Source organism: Salvelinus namaycush, chromosome 9, assembly GCF_016432855.1.
Source record: "Salvelinus namaycush isolate Seneca chromosome 9, SaNama_1.0, whole genome shotgun sequence".
NCBI lineage: Eukaryota > Metazoa > Chordata > Actinopteri > Salmoniformes > Salmonidae > Salvelinus > Salvelinus namaycush.
Window position 1 is genome coordinate 33,266,257 of NC_052315.1, and position 20,000 is coordinate 33,286,256.

Below are 20,000 nucleotides of genomic sequence, written 5' to 3' on the forward strand. Positions count from 1 at the left end.
TGGGAGAAATCAAAAGGCGAATATCACAGCCAATCACAACACTGGCAATAAGTAATACTGTGAAACACATCATTTTACTATTACTGCAGATTTATTATGGACATTTTCTGAAATTACAATGCAAAAATGCAAAACAATACAATGTGTAGCACCTTTAATTACCAGCCCCTAATATCATGCTTGGACAACCTGGGATACAAATGCTAGTTGGTGGCATTGCTATTTGGCAGTCTCGGCCACGTACATAGGCTTATGGTATGTGGCCTTCAGATTGCAGGCCTGCTTAAGGGTAGAGCAAATCAACTGGCTAGGTACTGTCTCAACAGTTATGGGCAGGAGAAAGTGTGGAGGAGAAGGTGCTTTTTGTTTCCTTAATAAAGATGCAATATGTCACTTTTTGGGCGACCATACTAAATTCACATTGAAATTAGAGTTATAGATCTGTCTTTGTCATTGAAAGGAAGTCTAAGAAGTGGTAGATCAGTTCTATGTGCACCTTTTTCTATGCCTACACTTCTTAAGTTGAGTTTTTGTGGTTTTTACTTTTGGTTTTGTTTTTGTTTTTGGAAAACATATTTCACAGCGGTTTAGATGGTAAAATTATTCTCTACACTATACTTGCTTATTTTGTCACATAACCTGAAATTAGACAAACTACTAGAATATTAGCAACCATGAAATGCTGGAGTGATTTATTCATAGATTTCTGCATAGTGCATCTTCAACGACCTTTGAATTGTTTGAATCCTTTATGATGTAATGTTATTTGTGGATTCAAATTAAGTATTTACAATGTGTGTATGTGTGTGTGTGTGTATCAGTGTGTGTACCGTTGATCCAGTAGTCCTCTGAGATCTCAGTGCGTATATAGTGCTGGTCAGGGGGCGGGCCCAGGGAGCGGGTGAAAGTTGTGTCTTTACCCAGGAAGTCTGATGCTGTGCCCGCATACAGGAATTGATCTGCAACCAATCAGACAAAAGGAGGGTTAGGCCTGGACCAATGATGATGAGGGTCAAGTAAAACTGTAAATGTGAACCTATTAGAGTAACCAGCTCAACTCAGATAAAAAGGAAGAAAGCAAACCTGAACAAAAACAATTAGTCAATCGCTCTAAAATGTCCGTCATGCTTTCAGTGATATGACATTCTTTGGCATAACCAGATTTCTGAAAGACGATATGCGGAGCAAATGTTTCAATGATTCTAGCCTTGCCAAAAATATTTCTAATAATTTAGGAGTTGGCTTAGTAGATGACAATGTCTTTCTTACCTCATCGTAACAACACACACACACACACACACACACACACACACACACACACACACACACACACACACACACACACACACACACACACACACACACACACACACACACACACACACACACACACACACACACACACACACACACACACACCCTGGGGATAGCAGAGAGAATCTTGAGGGAGATACTATGTGAGTCAGAGTGTTTATAGTTCCATGCCAAGTATCATTGTTTATTACATTCAGACAGAATTCTCCCTACAGGAGGTCTTTGCTTTTTATTGTAGAGGGGTTTTGAACACCAGGACATGAGGGAGAAGTAGTTATGGCTGAATGCGGGTGTAGAATGGTGTCAGGGTGGGGCTGAGGTACCGTCAGTAGGTCTAGGTTAGTAAAAAGAGGAAATTATGATGGGGCGTAGTCTGACCTGTGAGTACAGAGGTGAAAGGTTGCCTGGGGTCGTAAGGACATTTCAGCCTCCCAGACTCCACTGTACCGGACAACAACTGGAACACACCCTCCTGAAGAGAAAGAGAGAGACTGTGTAAGTAAGCAGTGTGTGCTGTGTGTGTGAGTGTGTGTGTTCTCCCCGACTCTACCTCTCTGCGTCCTGAGATCTCAATGAAGGCACACATGGGGTGGAAGGCTCCTGTCCCACAGGTATACAGATGGGTGTGGTTATAGTTGTGAAGCACACGCACAAAATTGCCACACTCCAACTGAGAGTAAGAAGAAAGGAACCAGGAAGAGGAAGATATTTTTGGAGTGTAATTTTATTGTCAATGTGAATGAAACAAGGCTTCAGGCTTTGTCCAGATTGTACTCACATGAGCATTCTTGCCGGCCAGTTTACACATCTCAACTCTGTCTCTGGGGGCTGGCCAGCTGATCTGGGAATAGATGGACAGGGAGGTTTACATGACAGACAACACACCACAAAATATACCACTGATCCTGCATCAGAACCACACAACTCAAGACATAAGAACAAAGCATAACGCATTAAACCCTGAGAGGAAACGTATGTCAATCAGACAGGAGTCAGCCTGTCCTAACAGTGATCTTAAGGAGGGATAATGTTCTGTGTCCCTTGTACTGTACGTATACTGTATGTAGCTGATGTTCATACAAGTGTTATAACTGGCTTATTTTCTTAGCATGTTCACCCTGAACCCACTCCCAAGGAGCGACATCACTGGGGTTACACCCCCCCACACACACATATACACGCACTTACGTCAGCGTAATAGGATTCCATAATATTGCCTCGCTCCATGGAATTCATACAAGTCTTATGATTTGAGTACACAGTACATTACAGTACAGTATAGTTATTTCAGGTCTGGGCAAGAGAGGATTTTGTCTTGAGCTGGATTTGAGAAACCCAGTGACATAAATCCTATACCACCAATCAATCCATGCATTCGTTTCACAACGGCAGGATTGGGTCACACTTGACTTCACAATCTGCAATGTACCTGGTATTCACTTAGAACTCGGCATATCATGTGGTTACTTGTTATTAACTTTGGAATTCATTGCAATAGGTACCATTTTTGCAACAGGTACCACTTTGTCGCAGGTAAGTAAGGATCATGTTGAATTCCATTGAACCCATAGTGCAATTTCAATGTAGTCATGGTTGTAAATAACATGTTCTTACCAGCTGAAACAGGACAGTAAGATGTGTTGCAAACTAAGGAAAATGAGACACACCTGTAAATGTGCACTCTGTGTGTTGTCTGAGTGTGTCTAATGTTCTATCTATCTTATTCCTAGATCTACACTGAGTATACCAAACATTTTCACCTCAGAACAGCCTCAAATAGTCGGGGCAAGTGACATCAATAAGTGATCATATCTTTGACCTGGATTCAGTCAGTCTATGTCATGGAAAGGGCAGGTGTTCTTAATGTTTTGTACACTCATATTCACACAGCTCTACCACAGAATAATCTAGTCTAACTATCTGGCCAGCATCAGTATCAATGACCAGAAATCAACAGTTATAGAGCAGCACTCAGACTTACAACAACCCGATAAAGATCAAAGAAACTTGACTCAGTCTGGCGCAGGGATCAACCACAGCTGCATAAACAAACACTCACCTCTACAACAGCAAATACACTGAGTATGTCAAACACTAGGAGCACCTTCATAATATTTATTTGCACCCTCCACTTTGAAATCAGAACAGCCTCAATTCGTAGGGGCATGGAGTCTACAAGATGTCGAAAGTGTTCCACAGGGATGCTGGCCCATGTTGACTCAAAAGCTTCCCACAGTTGTGGCAAGTTGGCTAGATGTCCTTTGGGTGGTGGACAATTCTTGACACACACGGGGTACTGTCGAGCGTGAAAAACCCAGCAGCATTGCAGCTTTTGACACAAACCGGTGTGCCTGACACCTACTATCATACCCCGTTCAAAGGCACTTAAATCATTTGTCTGGCCCATTCACTCTCTGAATGTCACATGCACACAATCCATGTCTCAAATGTCTCAAGTCTTAAAAATCATTCTTTAACCTGTCTCCTCCCCTTCATCGACACTGATTGAAGTGGATTCAATAAGGGATCATAGTTTTCAACTGGATTCATCTGGTTAGTCTACAGTATATCATGGAAAGAGCAGGCGTTCTTAATGTTTTGTATACTGAGTATATGTGTCCTATTTGCAGCTGTGTGTGTGTGTGTGTGTGTGTGTGTGTGTGTGTGTGTGTGTGTGTGTGTGTGTGTGTGTGTGTGTGTGTGTGTGTGTGTGTGTGTGTGTGTGTGTGTGTGTGTGTGTGTGTGTGTGTGAGTGCTTGCGTGCGTGCGTGCGTGTGTGTGCGTGTCTGGTCAAAGTCAAGGTCAGCAGGTTGACAGTCTGATAGACAGACAGAGCACTGTGTTAATTGACTGGTGCTAATTCCATCCACTCTACAAACTCTGCCCACTACTACAATACATCACTGATTACGCTGCATTCCTCACAGATCCACTCCACATAGCTGTGTCAGTAGTCATGCGGAAGATTTGTAGCACAAGCACAGTCAGGTTTAAATGACTACTTAAACTTGGTATTTTGAATTTTATTAGGATCCCCATTAGCTGTTGCAATAGCAGCAGCTACTCTTCCTGGTGTCCACACAAAACATGAAACATAATACAAAACATCAATAGACAAGAACAGCTCAAGAACAGAACTACATATATTTCTTCAAAAGGCACACGTAGCCTACATGTCAATACATACACACAAACTATCTAGGTCAAATAGGGGAGAGGCGTTGTGCCGCGAGGTGTTGCTTTATCTGTTTTTTTTAAACCAGGTTTGCTGTTTATTTGAGCAATATGAGATGGAAGGAAGTTCCATGCAATAAGGGATCTATGTAATACTGTACGCCTTCTTGAATTTGTTCTGGATTTGGGGACTGTGAAAAGACCCCTGGTGGCATGTCTGGTGGGATAAGTGTGTGTGTCAGAGCTGTGTATAACTTGACTATGCAAAAGATGTGGGATTTTCAACACATGAATGTTTCTTATAAAAAGAAGAAGAGATGCAGTCAGTCTCTCCTCAACTCTTAGCCAAGAGAGACTGTCATGCATAGTATTTATATCAGCCCTCTGATTACAATTAAGATAAAAACATGCCACTCTGTTCAAACTTGCACTGCCTTTCTTTCTTTCATTTTTTTTGCTCACTGTTCGATTGTTGGCATTTCCTGCCTAAGTTTGCCCACGTTGCCAATGAAATAACCACTAAAATAATTGGTAACATCAAATGGTTTTGTGATGAATAAGCCATGATGTGGATCTGATATGGATCTGATGTGGATGATCTTGTTCCTGTAGTGTTTGTAAACACCCTGGTAGGTTGGTTAATAACCTGAACCAGATTACAGGCACTGGTTACAGTAAGAAGCTTCCTCTTGAGCGTACAGCTTGATGAAAACCAGTTAATATTCAGGTCCCCAAGAAAGTAGACCTCTCTGTTTACATCACATACACTATCAAGCATTTCACACAAACTATTTAGATACTGACTGTTAGCACTTGGTGGCCTATAGCAACACCCCAAAAGAAAAGGCTTTAGATGTGCCAAATGAACCTGCAACCACAACACTTCAATAACACTTGGCATAAGATCTTCTAAGCATTACAGGGATATGGCTCTGAATATACACTGCAACTCCTCCACCATAAGCATGTCTGTCTCTTCTATAGATGTTTTATCCTTTTTTGCTACTGATGTTTCATCAAATTAATTATCTAAGTGAGTCTGGCTAATATATGACTTATCTGATGTTAGCAAGATATTGATATCATGAACCTTATTTCTAAGGCTACATATATTAATATGGGCTATTTTCATCCCTTTCCTGGGTAGCTTATTAGAGATATACATAATACTGAAAAGAGCAGACAAAGCAAGAGAAAAAAATATACATTCAGCAGTCCATTAATCAATTGGTGTGTGTGTGTGTGTGTGTGTGTGTGTGTGTGTGTGTGTGTGTGTGTGTGTGTGTGTGTGTGTGTGTGTGTGTGTGTGTGTGTGTGTGTGTGTGTGTGTGTGTGTGTGTGTGTGTGTGTGTGTGTGTGTGTGTGTGTGTGTGTGTGTGTGTCCTGCAGGGTTGAGGCTACGAACCAATAGGCTTAGCTCAGATATAATGATGGGAAACTAAATCTAGTATCTAGTAATGAGTTCTTGGAACATACTGTACATACAGGGCCTATAGAAAGTCTACACTCCCCTTGGATTTCTTCACTTTTTATGGTGTTACAAAGTGGGATTAAAATGGATTTAATTGTCACGATCTACACAACATTTTTAACATGTTTTAAAGATGAATGAAAAATAAAACACTAATACACATTGATTAGTTAAGTATTCACCCCCTTGAGTAAATAAGAAAAACCTTTAGCAGCGATTACAGCTGTGAGTCTTTTTGGGTAAGTCTAATAAGAGCATTGCACACCTGTATTGTGCAATGTTAGTCATTATTATTTTCAATTTCTTTAATCTCTGTCAAGGTGTTTGGGATCATGGCTAGACAGCAATTTTCAATTATTAACTTGACCATGCTTAAAGAGATATTAAAGAGATATTCCATGTCTGATTTGTTATTGTTACCTATCTACCAATCACTGTCAATCTATGTAGTTGAATCTGTGCTTGACATTCAATACTTGACTAAGGGACATTACAGATGTTGTATGTATGGGGGATAGAGGAAGTGGTATCTCCTTTGACATTATGGAATATTCTGTGTAGATCAATGGAAAAAAATACAATGGAATCTATTTCAATCCCACTTTTTAACGCAACAAAATGTGAAAAAAGTTCCAGGGGGTGTTTACCTCCAACCTATAGGCACTGTAGCTGAGCCTATTGGAGAGAGTTGGGTGATTCCCTGCGTGAGTGTGCATGTCTGAGGTGTGGCAGTTTGTGTCTGCATGGGGTTATAGCTAGTCAGCTGTTAAGACTTGAGTTCTGCCCAGGGCTTTCCTTCCTTCTGCTGGAGAGAGATACTATACTGTCTCCTATAGGTCCAGCTCATACCCTTTTTGCATAATCAGGCCAAATTATACTGTGTTGGCTTAGATATTTTTATTTCTATATTGTCCTTTCCCGCACAATTACATTTATCTAGCTATTTGGATAAAGATTGCACCCCCAAATTCCCTGCATAATTAAAGTAAATGGTTCTCCAGAAAGGTTGCAGGTGCAGCATACCTTCCTGGGGGCTCTACTGAGGTGGTCAGGGTCCAGTAGGTAAACTGAGTCTCTGGTTCCCAGCAGCAGCCTGCCTCTCTCCTCATCCAACAACACAGAGTGGGAATGGAGACCATCAGTAGGACTCAGGAACACTGATACACTACCACTCTGGACAAGCTCTGAGAGAGAGAGAGAAAGAGAGAGAAAGAGAGAGAAAGAGAGAGAGAGACAGAGAGAGAGAGAGAGAGAGAGAGAGAGAGAGAGAGACAGAGAGAGACAGAGAGAGAGAGAGAGAGAGAGAGAGAGAGAGAGAGAGAGAGAGAGAGAGAGAGAGAGAGAGAGAGAGAGAGAGAGATAGGGTCAAAACATACACAAGAATGCATGCAGACTTTCATACACATATTCTGATGCATGGAACAAGTTTGGTTTGGTTCATCAAGACTTCATAGAATACACTTAGTTTAATGAACCGGGAAACTATAAGTATAGTTGGGAGAGACTTTTTCTAGACAGAGACAGGTTGTGTGTTGAAACAGGTCATGGATGCCTGCGTGTCTTGGCATGAGCTGAAACTTTCTAATCCCTTGTCTCACTATTCAACACCTTAACTGAACGAAGAGAGTAAAAATCCTTCTGTGCGTGCATGCGTGCGTGTGTGTGTGTGTGTGTGTGTGTGTGTGTGTGTGTGTGTGTGTGTGTGTGTGTGTGTGTGTGTGTGTGTGTGTGTGTGTGTGTGTGTGTGTGTGTGTGTGTGTGTGTGTGTGTGTGTGTGTGTGTGTTTGTGTGTGAGAGAGAGAGAGAGAGTTGCTGTCATTGCTCATCACCTCTCCTACACACACACAGAGACTTTAGAATGCAGACTGACAGAAAGAGAAGCTAATGCATGGGCACGCTACACTCACATTACAAAAAGGGCATAATGAGATATTACAGTGGGTTTTATCTTAAGACAGTAAAAGTGTTAAAGACACCAGGATAAACTGACCTCGACCCACAGTGTTACTGACTGGCTGTAGATGGAGAAGGAGATGAGGAAGAGTGGGTTTGTCCTCAGTCGCCGCCATACCTGCATCATTATCAATAACCCACTATCACCATTGTAACAGATCCCTGTCACCCCAACATATCCACACCTATACATCATCCATCATCATCTTCACTAAATCTTCAAACGGTTAAACCTGACCATTAAACTGATGTCACATGTCTGTCAAGACTAGGTTTAGATTAGACCCTGATCAAAGTTACAGTTTGAGTTCCAGTGGGGGAAGCCTTCTGAATAGCTCCCATACATACATATATTACTCCCATACATACATATATTAAACCATGCACATCAATGCCTGCCCTCCACCCCTGAATATCTCCTGCTCATCCATGAATACTTTCTTCTAGAGTGAGAGTGGAGCTTCAGAGACAGACCAGCGAGAGGTATGTATGCATGTCTTCACCATATCCATTCACCTGTCTCTAACCTATCTAATCTCCCCATAGGTTAAATGCAGTTAGAAGCATGATGTTATGCACCACATACAATACCATTATTCCTCTACCAAATATTTACAGTTGGCACTATGCATTTGGGCGGGTAGCGTTCTCCTGGCATCCGCCAAGTTCGTTGGACTGCCAGATGGTGAAGCATGATTCATCACTCCAGAGAATGCATTTCCACTGCTCAAGAGTCCAATGGCGGAGAGGTTTACACTCCAGCCGACGCGTGGCATTGCGCATCTTGATCTTAGGCTTGTGTGCAGCTGCTCGGCCATGGAAACCCACTTCATGAAGCTCCCGACAAACAGTTATAATGCCGACGTTGCTTCCAGAGGCAGTTTGGAACTCGGTTGTGAGTGTTGCAACCAAGGATTTTTACACGCTACGCGCTTCAGCGAGAGGCAGTTTGGAACTTGGTAGTGAGTGTTGCAACTGAGGATTTTTACACGCAACGCACTTCAGCCAGGGGCAGTTTGGAACTCGGTTGTGAGTGTTGCAACCAAGGATTTTTACATGCTACGCGCTTCAGCCAGAGGCAGTTTGGAACTTGGTAGTGAGTGTTGCAACTGAGGATTTTTACACCCTACGCACTTCAGCACGTGTGGCCTACCACTACTTGTCTGAGCTGTTGTTGCTCCTAGATGTTTCCACTTCACAATAACAGCACTTACAGTTGACCGGGGCAGCTCTAGTAGGGCAGAAATGTGATAAACAGACTTGTTGGAAAGGTGGCATCCTATGACGGTGCTACGTTGAAAGTCACTGAGCTCTTCAGTAAGGCCATTCTACTGCCAATATTTGTCTATGGAGATTGCATGGCTGTGTGCTCGATTGTATAAACCTGACAGCAACGGGTATGGCTGAAATAGCCGGATATACTAATTTGAAGGGATTTCCACGTACTTGTGTATATTTTAGTGTATGTTACGTTTGGTATGGTATGGGGCGGCAGGTAGCCTAGTGGTTAGAGCGTTGGGCCAGTAACCGAAAGGTTGCTAGATTGAATCCCTGAGCTGACAAGGTAAAAATCTGCCGTTCTGCCCCTGAGCAAGGCAGTTAACCCACTGTTCCTAGGCCGTCATTGTAAATAAGAATTTGTTCTTAACTGACTTGCCTAGTTAAATAAAAATGTATTTGTGGATGTATATTATCCATTTCCTATGATGCAGTATGTTATGAAATTGCAATACGTATGATATGTTAGAGTTAAGTGTTAGGGGAAGAGTTAGCTAACATGCTTAGTAGTTGCAAAGTAGCTAAAATGTAGTAAGTAGTTGCAAAGTTAAAATGCGGAAGTTGCCCGTGATGAGATTCGAACACGCACACCTTGGGTTGTTAGACGTTCATGTTATACGCCCACCCACGCAACCATCCTCCTTTTCTTTTTGCCTTAATGCCTTATGTAACCTTCTGTCTTTTGTAACCATACCAAACGTAACATATCATACTACCTTTAGTCTCGTCAATGAGACCAGGCTGCATGAAATCATACTTGGGAGGAAAGTACTTTTCTTGTTCAGGGCAATTGATCTGGGTGAGTTTTCCCAAAACCACTGTAGCTACTACGGTACTTTACTTCACTTGACAACCCAGACTCAAGCACACACACACCTTCCCTCACCCCAAACTCCCCACATTGAGGTGATGTTGACTTTATGTTTCTATGCTGGATGAATGAAGGCTGGTGACTCCAGAGATCTGGGTGTGTGAGTGGGTCACTCTGAGAGGTTTGACACTGTGATTAGCCTGAGGGTGTGAAGGCTTAGCGAGGTTACTCACTACCAATATTTGAACTTTTAGACACCTCCCTTGCCCCCTAATACCTCTTCTTACACACACATCACCTCCATGCATTCACCTTCTCTCTCGCTCTCTCTCGTTCTCTCTCTCTTTCTCAGAAACACACACACGCACCCGCACATACACGCAGAGCCACTATGCCCTTTCCACACTAAACCTACAGAGAGTTTAGCCGTGCTAGCCTTTGGTTAACTCTGTAATTTGCTCAGTAAACACACAGCACTAGGATCCCAGGGATAGACCCAGCTTAGCCTCACTGTTAGCACTTAGCTTAGCGCTGAGCTCCAGCTATGACACCCCCCCTTTCTCTGCAGTCTCTCCACAGGCACCGCTGATCCCCATGGAGATCTACTGGTTTATTTGAGTTAGATAGCATTTCACATCGGCTAGTGGCTAGCATCAGGCCTTAAGATAACCCTACTGACGGACTGTCTGAGTGCATGTGTAGCGGTTGTGCGTGTGACAGCTACAGCGCCACAGCCCAGGGCGTGTTCACTATATGGTGACTAAGAGGCTTCCTCTCCTCCCCACCCTATTCTATGAGGATGGGAATCAACAGTGACAGAGAAATATGTTTCTGCGTATGATATACAGATGAATATCCTGCAGGGAAAATACATGATAGTTTTTCTCTCAAGTCTATCAGATAACAGAGTTAAAACACTGAGATCATCAGCCAAACTTAATCATTGTCATGTAAAACAGGATGAGGATTGTTTTCAGATTGGAATGTCATAACTATATAGGGTTGGAGGGTTAACACTCCCGCGATACTGGACAGGAACATGTGTAATATCACAGAGCTATCGACCTGAATCAACTTGGAAAAATGTAAGACATGGAAATGTTCCCCTGGCAAAGAGAGATGGAGAACATGGATTTACAGTTACATATAATTCAGGGCTATAAAGTAAACTGCTTGTCTGGATCTGGATCAGCATGTGGGTTATAGAACAATTGATTTACATGATTTTAAAGTGGGAGGGCCAGTCAGATTAACTATGTGGAATATATGCTTGTATTATTATCATAAGACAAAATGTCCTAATACATGATTTCCAAAACTCCTTGCTGCCCCCCCCCCCCCCCCCCCCCCCCCCCCCCCCCCCCCCCCTTGGGTGCACATTTAGATGTTTACACTAGCACTACACAGCTGATTCAACTAACCATCTCATCATCAAGCTTTATTTTAATCTGTTGTGTAGTGCTAGGGCAAAAAACTAAATGTGCACCCAGGGGGGGCCCCAGGACCCAGTTTGGGAAACCCTGTCCTAATATATGATCATATTATCCAAGATGGTGCAGCAGTTCAGACGTCTTTGTCTTGTCATGTCCCGTGTACACATCTTTTTTTTCTTCGTATATATTTCGTCCCTTAACTTACCTCATTTGCAAACACTGTATATAGATTTTCTTTATTGTGTTAAACATTGTTTATACCATGTGTAACTCTGTGTTGTTGTTTGTGTCGCACTGCTTTGCTTTATCTTGGCCTGGTCGCAGTTGTAAATGAGAACTTGTTCTCAACTGGCCAACCTGGTTAAATAAAGGTGAAATAAAAAATAAAATAAAAAAATACATTATGGCCAAACTCCCCCCTAGTTACTTGGCAAGGAGCCACTAGTACGACAGCAACACATGTACCCTCAAACTGTCTTCACAGCTCATCCTCATGACAGATTTTTGAAAATACACACAAAAACAACAACTAAACACAGTCTGCTGTGATAATATTTAGATTACATCAGGATTATTTAGCTGTGTGTGATTGGATGGGAGCCATACTGTAACCATGCATGTTATGGATTGATCCACCAAGACCCTGAGAGAGGTTTCAGACTAGAGCTAGGGCTGGTATATCAGGTTTCAGACTAGAGCTAGGGCTGGTATATCAGGTTTCAGACTAGAGCTAGGGCTGGTATATCAGGTTTCAGACTAGAGCTAGGGCTGGTATATCAGGTTTCAGACTAGAGCTAGGGCTGGTATATCAGGTTTCAGACTAGAGCTAGGGCTGGTATATCAGGTTTCAGACTAGAGCTAGGGCTGGTATATCAGGTTTCAGACTAGAGCTAGGGCTGGTATATCAGGTTTCAGACTAGAGCTAGGGCTGGTATATCAGGTTTCAGACTAGAGCTAGGGCTGGTATATCAGGTTTCAGACTAGAGCTAGGGCTGGTATATCAGGTTTCAGACTAGAGCTAGGGCTGGTATATCAGGTTTCAGACTAGAGCTAGGGCTGGTATATCAGGTTTTAGACTAGAGCTAGGGCTGGTATATCAGGTTTCAGACTAGAGCTAGGGCTGGTATATCAGGTTTCAGACTAGAGCTAGGGCTGGTATATCAGGTTTCAGACTAGAGCTAGGGCTGGTATATCAGTGAATCTTGAATGTTGTTCAAAACAACACAGTACTATGTTGTTGATTGTTCTCCCTTTTGAAAAACTCTGAACTCTTTCACCTCTGAAGGAATCAAAGGACAAACGTTGTCTGATGGTTATTGAGAGGAAAGTTCACTGCGATAACGCTTTCTGAACTCCAGTTCATTCAGCCAGGGATGATGTGTGTATTTGAAGTGTGTGACGACAAAGAGATGATGTTGTTTGAAGCATGTGGTCAATCAGGGATGAAGATGTTTTGGAGGAGTTTGTTCAATCAGAGATGATTGACTTCAGTAGAGTTTGACTTTGCCAACTGTATTTTCACAGGGGACGATGTTATTTTTTAAGTGTGATTTCAGTCAGGGACAATTTTGCTTTGATGGATTTCATAATACACTCTCAGAGCCTAATCTGACAACATTCTGAATATTTGAGTATTGCTGAGATCTAAGGCTCAAGTATTCAATTGGCATGAAACAAGGCAATCTGCAGAGCTGAAGCTGCATATTTCTACAGGACAAATTGCTAAATAAATAGAGTGTTTCAGGAAGTTATTATTTCTACCACTACTTATGTACAACAATGTATTTATGTTGTAAAATAACAACATGTAAATGAGCTTCTATTTTCAGCGATGCTGGGTCTGCAGGAGACTTGGCCAGGGAAACAGGTTGGGGTTAGGGGGTGAGAGTCCAAGGTTGCAATTGGGATGCAGGGGTTTGTATCGGGGTTACAGTAGTGCAGGGGTTGGCAAAAACCGGCCTGTAATATATATTCTTTGCCCCCACAAAGTTTTTAGTAAAAAAGGGGTTTTGGTCAAGAAAGACTGTAAAATCACCAGGAATTCAGCAAAAAGTGTGTTCCCAAGTATTCCCACAAAAAAAGAGACGTGATTGTGTCTCAATGCAATCAAGGTATCAAACGATTGTTTGTTTTAAATACAATCTATGTTTGGGCTTAGTTTTGATCAATTTGCAGTGTAGAATTTAGTTTTGTAGAATTATTATTTTCCGACCATTCGCTCCAACAAAAATTGTCCCGTGGCCTCATCTAGTTGCCTACCCCTGGAGTATTGAATGTGAACAAGTGACTGGTGACTTTATGTTGTGGTGAGGGTTTAGGAGTTCATAGTTAGATCAGGGTTTGGTAGTCAGGGTTGAAGAAGGGGTTTGGGGGGTTACAGTCAGACTAAAGCTTGTAATGAGGTTCTTATGGGTGGTTAGTGTGTTTGCGTTATTGTAGTGTTTGTGATAGAGTTTTGAGTAATTTTTTGCTACGGGGTAGAATGGGTTTTTAGAGACCCTGTAGGGCTTAAAAACAAACACAGGCTCTAGTTTACCCAACACTAAACACACTGACACACACAGAGGACCACAGCTACCACACAGCCAGAGCCATTGTGGTCCTGTATTGCTCAGTTGGTAGAGAAAGGTGCTTGAAATTCCAGGATTGTGTATTCGATTCCTGGGGCCACCCATTCGTAAAATGTATGCACGCATAAAAATGATTTTGGGGATAAAAGTGTCTGCTTAATTGCATAACAACAAAATATTTAAGTGCCTTTGAACGAGGTATGGTAGTAGGTGCCAGGCGCACCGGTTTGTGTCAAGAACTGCAACCTATCTGGGTTTTTCACGCAGAACAGTTTTCTGTGTGTATCAAGAGTGGTCGACCACCCAAAGGACATCCAGCCAACTTGATACAAATGTGGGAAGCATTGGAGTCAACATGGGCCAACATCCCTGTGGAACGCTTACGACACAGGCAGTTCTGAGAGGCAAAAAAGGATGGTGGGGGTTGGGGGTTGCAACTCATTATTAGGAAGGTGTTCCGAATGTTTGGCATACTCAGTGTATATTTATGTATACTTTACATACCATACTCATTTGTGACAAATATAGAACTCTATAAAGCACGTGTATTTAAAACAAATGAAATGTTTGCCTCTCCATCATCACCACTATAAATGCTTCATAGATTTAACATGGTAACAGGGTGTAAAAGAGATGTTGCTTACTGTAGAGACTAAAGCCAATGTAGAGGCTGAAAAGACTGCAGTTATTGTAGTTTTACAGCCTGACAAATACAACCCAACCCTACGCTCTCCCTTTAGTACCTACAGTACGGACCACCCCACATAGCTCTCTCTGTTTTCAAGCAATCTTTCACACCTCATATCTTTTAACACAGTGGCCAAGTGATTGTTTATTGGTGTGTGTATTGGTATGTGTGTGTGTTCTGATAACAGTTGTGGGTCGTTTCACGAAATTATTACCTTTTGCATTTTAAGTAGAAATTGTGCACAAATATTGCATTTTAAAAGCCTGTTATATTGAATGAAGTGTCCTTTAATATAGACCATATGGAAAATTGTCCCAACATGCAGCATTTTGACATGTACCCTCTGTGTATCCTCTGTGACTTCTAGGAAGATTTTAACCCACTTAACAGCAACATTTCTCCAGGTTTTCACCATAATTGTAAAGGCCTTATTTTGTTGCTTTCACAAAGTAATTTCTAAAGATTAGTATTTATTTCATTTGATTAGGGATTCATTTTAAGGAAAAAATAACTGTTCGTCATTTTAAGGTCAACCCTGTTACATGAACTGAACTCTCATTTTACTATGGTGAAACTATTTTACATCTAATAGTCAAATCATAGTGTAAAAGCAGGTGAGCTGGTTTTACTCTTTTTGGCAATTTTCTGGTGTTTTGTGGTGGTGAGTGGGTTGAGCATGACATGTCAACTCTGTTACCCATAGACAGACAGGCTAGACATTTTTTCACAATTCAACATTTTCCGTGAAACTTGCATTCAATTACCCCTTCCTGTTCCAGAGAACAAGCTTCCAATCCATCTGTTACAAAGGCATCCACGGCTGATTTAAGACGAAATCGTCAACACTGTTACGGTCAACCCTGTTACGGTCAACCCTGTTACGGTCAACCCTGTTGCGGTCAACCCTGTTGCGGTCAACCCTGTTACATTATTTGGCACTTAATAGGCAGTTACTATATTTATTTTTTTTTACCAAGTTACACTAGTCAAAAGGCACCAAATTGGTGGACAGACCCTTCAAACTCACATGAGCTGAAAAGAAAAGTGTAGAATTCTAAAAGTAAAATGATAAAAAAGAGAGAGATAGAAGTCAGAACAATCAGCTGGACAGTGAGCCAGAGAATGGCTCATTTACAGATAATTGGACATAGCTACTGATAAAAATACTGCAGGTAGCTATCATAGAGGAACAGTTAAAGTAACTGGCATGATGATGGAGAAAAAGCTGTTGTGTATTTTGCACTTTCTGCCTATATTATGTCCCACCTCTGTTGTAGATATAATTTTCTCTCTTTGTAGATGTGGCTGTCATTTCTTGCTTAGAGCATGTTGCCAAAAACCAACTTAAAGTTAGGCCGTTGATTCTCAAAATGTTGTTTCAGAACCTACTGGTGGGTCATAGCTAGTTCATCCTCCTAGATAAAGCATCTATTAAAACTAGTAGAATATATTTCATCTGGTTAAGTCATATACTAAACATGATTATTTAATTTGTCCTAAGCCATATATCATTCAGCCATCAGTGCATCGGCATGTTATTACTGTACCATAGCTCCCAGTCTCTTACCTTTGTAGCTGAGTTGGACTCTGGGGACACTCTGTTTGACACTTGCTCCAGAGGGCAGGAGGACCAGCAGTACCATCCCCAGAAGCAGCAGCCCTGGGTGGGCTAGAGACAGCCTAATCCTCCCTTGACCTCCAGTAAAGCTCCAGGACAGTCTCTCAACAGGCTCACACTCAGTCCCTCCAGTCTTCATGATGCGAAAGTGAAGGTTTTCTTCTCTGTTCCACTACTGTTTCTCAACATTCCTGAAAGAAGGAGGAGAGCAATGTCAAGGAGTTTGGGAGTTAACCAAGGTAAGTCGGCTTTCTTCTCTGTCTCTTCTCTTTTCTCTCTCCCTGTCTCTCCCTCTCTCTTCCTCTCTCTCCCTGCGTGAGTGTGTGCGTGTGTCTTTGTTTGTGTGTGGGTGAGTATTCAGCTGTTTCTCCATGGTACCGTACAGGCATGTGTGTTCTTTGTACCAGGCCAACATCAGCTGTTACCTTTTCCTACCTCTCCTTTTGTGTCCATCTAAATCTGTTTGCGCAAAACAGAAGGTCAGGCAAACAAAAACAGCCACCATCTTTCCACATACATCCTTCTTTCTAAGGTCTCTTTCGCCTCCCTTCTCTCCCTCCATCTTTCTTTATCTGTCTCTCTCTTTCTCATTTCATTCTGTACCTAAATGATCAAATGATTCTGGCCCATGGTTATTGCATTAGGCTGATGACCCAGTGTCAGCTGTTCCTTTATGTTGTGATATAATTGTTCTAGGATCTGCATATTTCTTCACGCTGCACAAGAGAGGTGTCAAGACCGAGTTTAGACCAATAATACAGGACAGGATGGATAGAGAGTACAGCAAAGTGTTGAGGGGCAGCCTTAAGTCTGTGAGTGGACACAGACTTAATAGTAATTGTTAAGTCTGTAGAAGGTCAGAGGTGACACTAGGGGTGAGACTAAGGGAGAGGCCTGTATGTAGGGCTGAGTAACCAATAACAATGCGGTTTCATGAACTCTCATAAAATCTGTTATTTCCTTGCAGTGATACATCCTCACACATTTCCAATATCTCATCTAGTTAATGATTAACTAACCAATCACAAATGGATGCTTCAGAATGCAGATCCTCCCCCTCTCTCCCTCCCTCTTTCCCTTCATCCCTCTCTCTCTCACTCCACCTCCCACACAGATAACATACATCAACCTGTCTAGGTTTAACATAAATAATGTCAGACTAAATTCATGAATCTGATTAATTCTACATAGACACATTTTTCAAACTATGCAACAGCAAAAAAGAGAGAGATAGAGAGACAGAGATAGAGAGATATATAGAGATAGATAGAGAGAACAAGAGAGAGAGGGGGGTAGAGAGAGAGACAAGAAAGAGAAATAAAGAGAGAGAGAGAGAGAGAAAAAGAGAGGGGGGAGTAAGAGAGAAATAGAGAGAGACAGAGAGGAAGAGAAAGAGAGAAAGAGAGGGAGAGGGGGAAAGAGAAAGAGAGAGAGAAAGAGTGAGAGAGAAAAAAAGAGAGACAGAGAGAGAAAGTGAGAGCGAGCGAGAGAAAGTGAGAGAGATAGGGAGAGAGAGAGAGGGGGGGGGGGACAGAGAGAGAGACAGACCAACCAACCTGCACATGTCCTCTATGCTTATTGTTATTGTTCAATGTATGGTTATTTTAACCCCTGATTATTGTTGCTACTGTTGTTCCATTGACAATATTGATTATTATTATTTTAATTATGTTAATATTGTAAATCTCCAAAGTAAGCTTTGGCAATATGTACATTATTATGTCATGCCAATAAAGCAAACTGAATTGAATTGAGAGAGAGTGAAAGAGAGAGATAAAGAAAATTAGATAGAGGAAGAGAAGCAAGAGCAAGAGAAAGAGAGAGAAATTACCGTACAACAGACCACGTATTCACCCTGCCCACCATAATTGACAAACAAACAAACAAACCAAAACAAAGGCAAAGTCTTCTCATGCTTTATTGACTTCAAAAAGCGTTCGACTCAATTTGGCATGAGGGTCAGCTATACAAATTGATGGAAAGTGGTGTTGGGGGAAAACATACAACATTATAAAATCCATGTACACAAACAACCAACAGCACCCAGCCTCACCCTACTAGAATCTGAGGTCAAATGTTTGCTGATGATCTGGTGCTTCTGTCCCCAACCAAGGAGGGCCTACAGCAGCATCTAAATCTTCTGCACAGATTCTGTCAGACCTGAGCCCTGACAGTAAATCTCAGTTAGACAAAAATAATGGTGTCCCAAAAAAGGTCCAGTTGCCAGGTCTATGAATACAAATTCCATCTAGACACCGTTGCCCTAGAGCACACACAAAATTATACATACCTCAGCCTTAACATCAGCGCCACAGGTAACTTCAACAAAGCTGTGAACGATCTGAGAGACAAGGCAAGAAGGGCCTTCTATGCCATCAAAAGGAACATAAACTGTGACATACCAATTAGGATCTGGCTAAAAATACTTGAATCAGTTATAGAACCCATTGCCCTTTATGGTTGTGAGGTCTGGGGCCTGCTCACCAACCAAACATTCACAAAATGGGACAAACACCAAATTGAGACTCTGCATGCAGAATTCGGCAAAAATATCCTCAGTGTGCAAAGTAAAACACCAAATAATGCATGCAGAGCAGAATTAGACCGATACCCGCTAATTATCAAAATACAGAAAATAGCCATTCAATTCTACAACCTCCTAAAAGGATGGGATTCCCAAACCTTCCATAACAAAACCATCACCTACAGAGAAATAAACCTGGAGAAGAGTCCCCTAAGCAAGCTGGTCCTGGGGCTCTGTTCACAAACACAAACAGACCCCACAGAGCACCAGGACAGCAACACAATTAGACCCAAACAAATCATGAGAAAACCAAAAGATAATTACTTGACTTAGAATTCACAAAAAAAACAGAGCAAACTATAATGCTTTTTGGCCCTAAACAGAGAGTACACAGTGGCAAAATATCTGACCACTGTGACACACAAAATTAAGGACATCTTTGGACTATATACAGACTCAGTGAGCATAGCCTTGCTATTGAGAAAGACCACCAAAGGCAGACCTGGCTCTCAAGAGAAGACAGGCTATGTGCACACTGCCCACAAAATGAGGTGGAAATTGAGCTGCACTTCCTAACCTCCTGCCAAATGTATGACCACATTAGAGACACATATTTCCCTCAGATTACACAGACCTATATCGATTGGGTGAAATACCACAGTGTGCAATCACAGCAGCAAGATTTGTGACCTGTTGCCACAAGAAAAGGGCAACCAGTGAAGAACAAACATCATTGTAAATAGAACCCATATTTATGTTTATTTACTTTCCCTTTTGTACTTTAACTATTTGCACATCATTACAACACTGTATATAGACATAATATGACATTTGAAATGTTTTTATTCTTTTGGAACTTTTGTGAGTTAACCGTTTATTTTTTTTATTTTAGTTCACTTTTATTATCTATTTCACTTTCTTTGGCAATGTAAACATGTGTTTCCCATGCCATTAATGCACCTTAAATTGAAATGGAATTTAGAGAGAGAGAGAGAAAGAGAGATCGAGTGACAGAGCTATGTGGAATTTAATCCTTGTATTGTCAGAGATACACCATATCACTCCTGTTTAAACAAAATGGAATCAGAGCTGAGAGGCAGTAATTCATCCACAACACACACCCATCTCCCTACAGCTCTATACACTGAAGGGGATAAGGGATTGAT

The 20,000-nt window shown here is 41.7% G+C and overlaps 1 protein-coding gene across 2 annotated transcripts in view; it reads right to left on the reverse strand.

The window, feature by feature from the left end:
• Window positions 1-20,000, reverse strand: part of LOC120053979 (semaphorin-3D-like) — a 64,375-nt gene that overhangs the window by 33,517 nt on the left and 10,858 nt on the right. The window contains exons 2-7 of one of the 2 annotated variants that reach the window (XM_039001325.1): window positions 16,260-16,501; window positions 6,983-7,143; window positions 2,093-2,155; window positions 1,865-1,984; window positions 1,693-1,786; window positions 831-959 (exon numbers count right to left, since the gene is read on the reverse strand). In XM_039001325.1, coding sequence (XP_038857253.1) covers window positions 831-959; window positions 1,693-1,786; window positions 1,865-1,984; window positions 2,093-2,155; window positions 6,983-7,143; window positions 16,260-16,449 — 757 coding nt within the window. In that variant the 5' untranslated portion in view covers window positions 16,450-16,501. The remainder of the gene's footprint in view (window positions 1-830; window positions 960-1,692; window positions 1,787-1,864; window positions 1,985-2,092; window positions 2,156-6,982; window positions 7,144-16,259; window positions 16,502-20,000) is intronic. The other variant, XM_039001326.1, reaches the window with a different exon arrangement.